Below are 10,091 nucleotides of genomic sequence, written 5' to 3'. Positions count from 1 at the left end.
AACTGCCTCATCTGTCCACTCGATCTCTCTTCCTTCACTGTTCATAGTCCCCGGCAGTGTAGATGTTGAGAGCGTGGAAGCTGGTGGCCCGGCTGCTGGGGAGGGCGTAGGGTGTTGCCCGGGAGCGGGCTCCCACGTAGATGCTGTGATAGGAGAGGTGCTTGTAGGGCAGGGCCCCTGATGCTTCACTCAAGGGTCGTCGAGCAAGGCACATATCGGGGAGGGTGGCAGGGGTGACCAGGGGTGGGTGCTGCAGCTGGGAGGCGTCTCTGAAGAGGGAAGGGGGGAGGTGATGATTGCTGGCAAACCCTAGAAAAAGAGAAGGGAGCTTAGAGCTGAATGACTTCCCTGGCCAGCCAAAGTCAGTCCCTACACAGCATGACTCACTCCTGGAAATATTTAAGTCTGCCACTTTTTTTTCCTGATCCTGCCAACTCGGTCCATTCTGTTAATCAGAATGGAGAAGGCTAAGCCATCAGGGACGGAGAAATCTGCTCCAGACTTCCACCCCTGTGGTTTACCTCCATTCAATCTCACTAAGAGCCCAGGATCTCTGCAGACTATGCCATGGCTTATACTATACCACGGCAGCTGCTGAAAAGCTTCTCTCGAGTGGTTGTGGCTTCATATTTGTAGCAATACCGTAAGTGTACACTAACTGCATGGTTTGGCCTAGGTCATGTGGTTAGTTTCTGTACCAGTGGTTCTCTCAGTGCAGATGTGGCACCCGTTTAGAAGGTAACCATGCCACCTTGCTGAACAATGTAATTGCTACTCGCATGTTTTACTGAGATCTCACAGAGCACTGCATGAATATGACTACACTGCAGTTAGGGGGGAAAAACACCAAACTGCATATGAAGAAAGGCATATTGAGCAAAATATCCAGAAGATCATAGGGTGAGCAAGGGAGATATTATTTGTTTGTTAATAGCATTTTTACACCACTTAATATTTCAGACATCTCCAAGATGTTATGCTGCATGTTTTTGTGTTTCTGTGTTGTAAACCACCCTGTTATCCTCAGATAAAAGGTGGTATAGAAATAAAAATAAATAGAATTAAAATTAAATTAAATGAAATGAAGAGAGATGTCAAAAGATAAAAAGAGCACTGAGAAGCTGCTCCCTAGTCACTGGAAGCCCTTTGCAGCATTCTCTCATTAGAAATTATTGCATGTATGATTCTTAGCTAATTTTTGCACACATAAGCACCAGAAAAAAGAGCAACAGGAGAAAGTTGAGATTATTAGCATCAAACATTTAAGTTTGAGAAAAATCTGGACCAAAGTCATGATGGTGACCAAAGTCAAGAAGGAGACCCTGCCATCTCTCCATAGCCCCATCATGCCCTGTGCCTTCCCATGGTGTTCTCTACATGCAAGGCTTACTTACCATTTGCTTTTTTTCACCTTACCCTTTTCTGTAGTTTCTTGAACCTGGGCTAAGGGAGCCGCACCCCCATTCCGAGATAAGCAGCCTAATAGTTGCCCTGGTGAGCCGGGCCTAGGCAGAAAGACAAGACATGCACTTCATTGGTGATGGGCTTGTGGAAATAAAACACACTCAAATAGGATAGGCAGAGCTACGGTATAGAAGTAGTTACTGGGAGCAGTCCCAGACTTGGCAGCTTCTGTGCTCACTACCATTATCCCTCCCATCTCCTTTTGCCCCACTTGGTAGGGTCGCTGGATGCAAAAGAAGGCAGGGCTCCTGCACCTTTGTTTAATAGCTGTGCAGAAGGAGGCATTTCATCCTGTGTAGGTTGCTACACATAGGTACCAGAAGTCCCTCTTCTATGCACACATTATGGGGCCACAAGCCTTGTTTTCCCTGGCATGTGGCCACCCTAGCTATTCAGGTGTCACACAGATTGTCAACACATACTGGCCGAGAATTTCCAACCCAGAGGTCCCCCCCCCCAAAAAATGCATCTTCTGCCTGTCTTCCCTACTCCGAGTAATACTTCTCTAAAAGTGCAATCATATATAAACTTACCTGGTAGCAATCACCATTGTATTCAGTGGTGCTTGCTTTTGAGTAGACAGGCTTAGCAGTTGTGTATTAATCAGCTTGCCATAAGTGACCAGGAATTTCATGTGAGTGAGTGAGTGGGCTGGTGGAGGGATGGACCTCTCACTTCCATTGCTAGTCTGCTTGGTTTCCATGCTTCCTGTGGAGGAAGGGAAATCTATCCCCGAGTTCTATTAGCCTGTTTGGTAGAAGACAACTTTGATTTTACAAGCCTGCTTAAAAGGCTTTGGAGGAGCAACCAAATGGGAAACAAAGGCTGCTGGTCTTAGCCATCTTAAGGCTAGTAACTTTAGTGGGCCTGTTTACAAGGATGATGTGTATAGGATTGCAGCTGGAGAATTGAATTTGCTCTGTTTGCAGCTACATCGCATAAGAGGCTTATCCCTCCACCTGTATTTGAGAAGGCAGCGCCATGTGCGGAGACTTACCAGTCATCTGGCTCACACTCCCGGAACCCTTTTGCGAAGGGGTTGCTAGCAATTTTCAGCTGTGTGATCTGCCGAGAGAGCAAATGCGTTTTCAAGTATGTACACACATTTCCCCTGCCGCCCCCTCTCTTGCTATAGTAGAGCTGTTGCTCTCACTACTGCCTGAGAAAGCAACACCAGCCATGATGTTACTACTGTGGTGCATCCCGATCATAGCTGCCAAGTTATCCCTTTTTTACAGGGATTTTCCCTTATGCTGAAGAGGCTTCCTCGCGAGAAAAGCGAAAACTTGGCAGCTATGATCCCGATCTATGTCACGATGCTATGAAACTTAAGCACACTGCTGGGAGCTCTTTGAAAGAAGAGCAGGATTCATATATTTAGCATTCAATCCCAGGGCATAGTGTTGAAGCTAAGCAGGTCTGGGTGTAATTAGTACCTGGATAGGAGACGACCTGGGCACTACAAGCATGCCACTTTGGATTCTATGAAGGATATAGGTGGGATATACAAAAGCGGAATGGATATTTGTACATTTATTTGTCCATGTATGTTCACTTTTTATCATTCTGTGATAAAAAGTGTTGGTGACTTAAGGCTACCCAATGAAAGCCATGGCTGAGTAGGTTTACAGATAACACCTCCTCAGTTCACAGCTATCTCTAAACATTACACCACATTAAACAATTAAAGGCAAACATTGTACAGTGGTACCTCGGTTTAAGTACACAATTGGTTCTGGAAGTCTGTACTTAACCTGAAGCGAACTTTCCCATTTAAAGTAATGGAAAGTGGATTAATCCGTTCCAGACAGGTCCGCGGAGTACTTAACCTGAAGCATACTTAACCCAAAGTATGAGTGTACAGTAATTGGTTCTGGAAGTCCGTATTTAACCTGAAGTGTACTTAACCTGAAGTGAACTTTCCCATTGAAAGTATTGGAAAGTGGATTAGTCCGTTCCAGACGGTTAAACTGTAAGTACTCAAACGGAAGCGTACTTAAACCGAGGTATGACCTTAGTAATTAGTATGGCACCGTAATAAATTGTAGTAATTACTACTAGAATTATTAGTAATGTAGTAATTATTACTACAATTGAAGTAATTATTACGGCACCGTGAAAAATGCATTAGGAATGCTGCACAGCTTGGATTGCACAGCAAAAGGTGTCAGTGTATGTATAGATCCGTTTGCCAGTCTCCACCAGCCACGCTTAGTCCTGTACCAATCCTGACTCTCTCCAATAGGCCAGCTCTCCCATGTGACACTGACCAGTGTCATCAGAGGGCTGTGCATGCGTGTTCTCTCACCCGGTGGTTCTGATAGGCTGTCACTGCCATGAACTGAGTCTCTGCGAAGACGAAGGACTTGAAATTCTCCTGGGCGTAGCGCTCGCTGTCTGGACGTGGATCTACCACCACCACATGGAAGCGTGGCTGGTACCTGTGCATGGAGTTGAGGATTATCTGTTGTGATCAAGGCAAAGCGACATTTCAGGTGGCTGTTCAATACATGGGCTCTCATTTAACAGCTCTTGTTTACACACCCAGGAACATCAAACGACTCCCACCCCATGCCTGTTCCACATGTAAATGTATCCCCTGGTGTACATTAACAAATCCTGAATGGTTCACAGTGTAAGCGGGGAAGTCCCATAAATACACTCACACTCTTGCAAGTTGTTTTCATTTTAAGCAGTAGGAACATATAAAGCTGCCTTATAAGGAAGTCTCTCCCAGCCCTACCTGGAGATGCCAGGGGCTGAACTTTTAAATACCACCAGGTTACATTTATTATGTTATATACGATGCATATTTTTCTGCTCGCTCCCATTTTTCTGAGATAGGAAAACTTGCAGGGAAGCAGCGTTAAACCCTGATTTGGTTTCCCTCCCTTCAGGTACAACTAAGTACAGTGCCACCTAGTGACTAAACTCTATACTGACAGCATATGTCAAGACACTGCACAGTTAACTTACATGGCCATTGTCATCCATCAAGTTGTTGGTGAGCTTGAGCTTGTCAAAGGAGACAATTTGCCTCATCCACTGGCCTCCCTTGGCAGGGGAGTCAGGGTGGAAGTGAACTCGGCCAGGTGTAGCAGGATCTGCCTTGCCAGCTACCAGCCAAGCGGAGCTATGGAACGCATACCTGCAGGGGAAAGGCATTATGTTGAGGCAGGCCCCGATGGAGGCCCTGTGAGAGTTTGGAGTGTGGGTGGGTCTACTGCTTTTGCCTTGGTGTGCAGCTATATATAATTTCAAACTACAGTTAAGGCGGAGGGATTCCAGTTTGTTTTGTTGTGATAGAATTCAAGCATATTTTTTATGGAGCATTCTACAGCAAGAAGCAGGATTCATCTATAGCAAACATTCAGATTGAGAGGCTTAACAACCACGAAAATTTCTGAACTCAAGCATTTTCAGTGCAGGGAACAGCAGAAGCTGCAAGGTTAGAGTAGCGCAAAAGGAAAATAAATGGAGGGAAATTGGAATCTTTACATGCGGTACTGCATATAACACTTTGCATTTTATCCTTCATGTACATCACAAGTTCAGAGACCCATCTCGGCCACCATGAACTAATTCCAGCCCAATTCCCTGTATGTTCTTGGTGGGCAACTAACACTGGCAAAATGTCACATTGGTGAGCTGTATTTCCCTCACCCAAAATGGCCTGGTGGTGCCAAGTGCCTCTGGGATTGGCAACAGAGAGCCAAACCTGGCCAGAGGGTTAATGCTTTCCTTAATGTAGACAGTGCAAGAATGTATGCTGTTTTCCTGCAGAAACTTTCCACATGCAAATCCCTTCTACCTATTATGCAGTACAGAAAACCGCGGTTTTGTCTGTTGTCAATAGTTTATCAGGGTTTTCTTCTGGCATTCCCTCTGTAGTTTCCTCTCCCCTCCAGTCTCACACATCCTTACTCGCCAACCCTTAAACTCGCTACAAACTTTCAATCTCCAAACAATACGAGAAAGAGAAATAAAAGAAATCAATCAATCAATCAATCAATCAATCATGGCACTATTAAAGATAGTAAAATTAATTTTAAACCTCCCTCAAATAATTAAGTTGCTTTAACTGATAATAGTCCTTTTATGTTATTGTAACCCACCCTGGGACCTTACGGTGAAGGATGGGGAAGAAATCTGATAAAGTAAGTGTGTGTGTGTGTGTGTGTGTGTGTGTGAGAGAGAGAGAGAGAGAGAGAGAGAGAGAGAGAGAGAGAGAGAGAGATGTCTACTCCAAATCTCTACATCTTTTTGTGTTTTACTAAACATGTGTCCTGGCTCAGAGTGCAAGGGTGGAGTTGACTATATTCCAATATTAGGCTGCTCTCCACCCCTTCGAAAGGATCTAAATAGCACACGGTTCCCATTAGGGATAGTGGTTAATTTGTACAATTAGACTTCCGGTCCGTCGCGCCGGCCAGAGGACGCAGAGGACAATTAATTCCCACATGGAAGCTACTTCTCATAACTCTGATGTGGTCAAGGGGTTACTGTGGGGTAACTTATTGATGAGGGAGGTAGTACTTTTAAATTTTGTTATTTCCTTTATTACTACATTCCATGGCAAGATTTGAAACTTGATTCTGGAACAGAATTTCAGCTCAATTTAAGGCTTGTTTCAATTAACACTCTACACAAAGGGCACATATTTTTTTAAAAAAATATTATTCCATTCATTTGATTAACGTAGGAACCTGTACATATCTGGAATACAACAAAACAGCCAACTAGTAGCTCCATGTAATAAATCAACATGTCCCCTGCAGGTTTAAAAAGTCAGGGTGCCTCAGTTCAGAACTCGCTGCTGCTACCTCTGAATTTATAGAAATCCTTCCATTAACACTTATCAGGCCTAGCCACACGCCATGCCTTCTGGGTCTCACTGGGGCCTAGCTTGCTCTCGCTGGCTGGCTAACTAGCAAAAATGGCTCCAAACTCATTGTCCCAGATACCATACCGGTATCTCTTGTCATCCAAAGGCACGAAGTCCATGAGCAGCACATAATCAGCCAAGGGATCCATGCCAGATATCTTCACCTGGAAGGTGGGGAACATCCTCCTGCCACAGGGAGAAAGGAGTTTAGGTGATTCTGCTTTCCCACTGCCCGCTAACCTCCAATTTACCCAGGGTAGGGCAGGGGTAGCCAACTGTGTGTCTTCTAGATGCTGTTGGACTCTCCTCAGTCCCAGCCAGAATAGCCAGTGGTCAGCGATGTTAGAGACTGGCGACATCTGGAGAACATCACCTTGGCTACTGCTGATGTGCAACAGGGATGCGGGTGGCGCTGTGGGTTAAACCACAGGGCCTACGGCTTGCCGATCAGCAGGTCGGCGGTTCGAATCCCCATGACGGGGTGAGCTCCTGTTGCTCGGTCCCAGCTGCTGCCAACCTAGCAGTTCAAAAGCATGTCAAAGTACAAGTACTGTACAGGTAAATAGGTACCGCTACAGCGGCAAGGTAAACAGTGTTTCCGTGTGCTGCTCTGGTTCGCCAGAAGTGGCTTTGTCATGCTGGCCACATGACCTGGAAGCTGTACGCCGGCTCCCTCGGCCAATAACAAGAGATGAGCGCTGCAACCCCAGAGCCGGTCACGACTGGACCTAATGGTCAGGGGTCCCTTTACCTTTACCTTTTACAATAGCTTGAGGCAGGGTAGGGATGGGACGCAGTCCTTAGAGCAATGGTTCAGGGTTTCTTGCCCATTGTGGTGGGAAGCCCACCTCAGGCTTTGTTGTAGGGGGCACAATAAACACCCTTGGATCACACTTTCCCTGATGGTACACAGTGTTGTGGTACAGTTTGTAACTGCAGGAGTTTGCTCCATTTAAATAGCAGACCTGCACATTGTTTTGGGCTGTGGTCCTGGGAGTTGTCTGAAAGATAATCTCCTTCCCTACACTCCTGGACATTAAGAACAGCAGAGGGGGCTCTACTGGCTGTTCTGCTGCCCTCAGAAACTCAGGGTGGAGATGGTCCAGGAGAGGACATTCTCAGCCGCAGCCCCTAGGTTGTGTAGCTACCTCCTCATATAGGTGCGCCTGGCAACTCGGCTATACAATTTCCAGCAAATGCTGAAGAGGCACCTCTTCACCCTGACCTTTGACACTTGAAATATATAGTTTAAATGTCTGATTTTGGTGTGTACCTTAAGGTGAAGGCCAGGTAAATAGTAAATAAAAATAATGCCGAATGCCTGAATAAACGGGTATTCCATTATACAGTGCACATTATTAAGGGCATTGTAATTTGGTGTTACTCCTAAATGTTAGACTAGTAAAAGCTAATAAGGATTATTGTAGTTCCTGTTTAGTCACTTTATAGATCAAAGCTGTGTTTCTAATCCTCATTCCTTGGACCAAAGAACATTATACCTACCGCCCTGCTTTGGTGACAATCATCTCAGTGCCAAGGCTATTGAACTCCTCCCAGAGACTCCTCATCTCCAGTTGCACAGTGACGCCAGAGACACACTGGTTTTTCCTGGCCAACTGGGAGCTGACTCCTTGCTTCGCTGCTCCCTCCACTTCATACTGCTCAAACTCTGGCGTTGTCGCCAGCAGGCACGGTGCTCCCACAGGGCTTGGTGAGAAGGGGCAGCCATCAGATGTCAGTACACTCAGGCTTGCGGCAATGAACGCTGGGGATGGAGAGAAGGACAACTGGCATAATGACTATATTATGACTATGTATGAACACAGGAGCCTGCATTACAATGAGTCAGACCTTTGCCCCATGTAGTCAGCGCAGACTGAAAGCAGCTTTATTAGATTTCAGACAAGGGGATGTTCTTAGCCCCACCTGGAAAAGCCGGGGATTGTACTTTTCTTTTTCTTTTTTACTTTCACAAATAATATTCATTAAGTTTTCCAATTTAACAATCCAATAAAGACCACCGCTCTATAAGTGGTTTACATTAAATGATACAAAAGAATCATGAATAAAAGCAATTAAACAGGCTTTAACAACAATAGACATAGTATTTACAGAATATCTGGAGATTGTACCTGTGAGCCTTTGGCATGCAAAACAGATGCTCTACCACAGAGCTATGCCCCTTCAGCTGTGACATGAACGACTGTAGCTCAGGAACCGTCTGCCAAAGGAGGGCGCTGACTCTGAGGCTACTCCTTCCCTGCAGTTGCTTCAGGCAGAGCCATAGCTATGGCGGGGGGCACTAGCTAAGTTCTTTGCCCTGGGTGAAGCACCCAGAGGGGCGCCATTGAGGCTCCCAGCCTGTGTGTGTATGCAAATGTGCGTGTGTTGGGTGTGTGTGTGTGCCAAACTGGGATGAAATAAAGCTTAGTTTCAATCCTGGCTTCAGGGATACAATGAGGGCTCAGCCCCCCAAAATGACTATTGGAGGAGAGACCTGGGCTCAGAGGTATCACATCAGAAGGTCCACATGTGTCTTTGAGCCTAACTCTTTCCTTCTTCCCAGTCTGCAAGGGGGGTGGCGGTAGATGGCTGACTGGCCTCTCTAGAGTAAGGGCTCATCAATGCTTTCCTTTGCTCTGAGCTTTCTAGGCACTTGTCTGGGCTTTCCAAGTCCATCTGGGTTTTCTTGTCCTGGCACTTTCTCCAGGAAAACCTGTGCTTTACCGTTGAATTGGAGCAAACAGAAAGCCACGGAAAACCCAATTACCGTTTGCTCCAATTCATTGGTAAAACACCAGGGGGAAAAAGCAAAGCAAAACAAAACCCTGCTCGGACAAAGACCTGGAAAACTGAGACCTGTGCCTAGAAATGTGGATGAACCTTAATTCTGCCTGGCTTAGAAGCTCCCATGCACCCATACTGTGTCTCCTCAGACCCATGGCTAGTACCTGCTGCTGAGGACACTTTCCAGTGGCACGAGAGAAGAATATGGCTGTCCTGCATGCTCCAGGCAGTTTAGAGAGGACACCAGAGCCCAGTAATCCAATGCTCCACCCCACTGACACCCCACCTGACATCTAGTTTGGTCCTGTAACTCACTGCCAAGTCTAGCCCTCACATATAACAGGGACTGGTGATGGTGGTGATTCTACTTCAAGCAGCAAAATGTCTTGGGTCTGCACTTAATAATATTGCCACAGGACTGCAGTCTGCAGCAATCAGTGTAATGGGGCTATGCCACTCACCTAACCACCCTGGCTGGGTCAACAGAATACCAGCACAAACGTGCCAGTGGAGCCCATCTGGCACTCCTGCCAAAGCATCTACACCACCCGGGCATTGTCTCTGCCCCTCACCATCTTGGTATGCTGCAGCAGCTCAGCCAGAGGGAGATCAGGCGAGTGGCGCAGCCTCACTGCCCTGTCCACTGCTTCCGGCTGCAGTGCTTGAGGCATGAGGTCCACAGGAGGCTTATGGCAATTTGTGGAGGCCCATAGCTTAACACTCCAGTGGGCAACCAAAGTCCACTGCCCTCCCAGTGGACCAGCCTGCACACTAAGATGCTCCACAGCTAAACCTCAGTTCTGTCTCTGTCCTCAGGTTGCTTTGAAAACTCCAAACTATATGCTGTCCTTTCTGCACAGGCTGAATGGGGGCTGGGAGGAGGGAAAGAATACCTTCTCATGTATTTTCTTAGCCATGCTTAAGATCAGCTATTGAGAGGCAGCAGCCCAGTCCT

General features: G+C 46.5%; 1 protein-coding gene across 1 annotated transcript; it reads right to left on the bottom strand.

Moving 5' to 3' along the window:
- Window positions 1-34: 34 nt before the first annotated feature.
- Window positions 35-9,807, bottom strand: TBX10 (T-box transcription factor 10). The gene is made up of 9 exons (XM_060282136.1): window positions 9,709-9,807; window positions 9,598-9,610; window positions 7,853-8,114; window positions 6,413-6,535; window positions 4,441-4,597; window positions 3,773-3,928; window positions 2,462-2,529; window positions 1,417-1,505; window positions 35-309 (listed from the first exon to the last, which is right to left on the bottom strand). The coding sequence occupies exons 1-9, from the start codon at window positions 9,805-9,807 to the stop codon at window positions 35-37; spliced, it is 1,242 nt and encodes a 413-aa protein (XP_060138119.1).
- Between the last annotated feature and the right edge of the window lie 284 nt (window positions 9,808-10,091).

Source organism: Zootoca vivipara, chromosome 1 (assembly GCF_963506605.1).
Source record: "Zootoca vivipara chromosome 1, rZooViv1.1, whole genome shotgun sequence".
In the NCBI taxonomy this organism is placed as follows: Eukaryota; Metazoa; Chordata; class Lepidosauria; order Squamata; family Lacertidae; genus Zootoca; species Zootoca vivipara.
The sequence above is the reverse complement of the archived record's forward strand: the minus strand, read 5'-3'. Positions and strand labels throughout refer to the sequence as shown.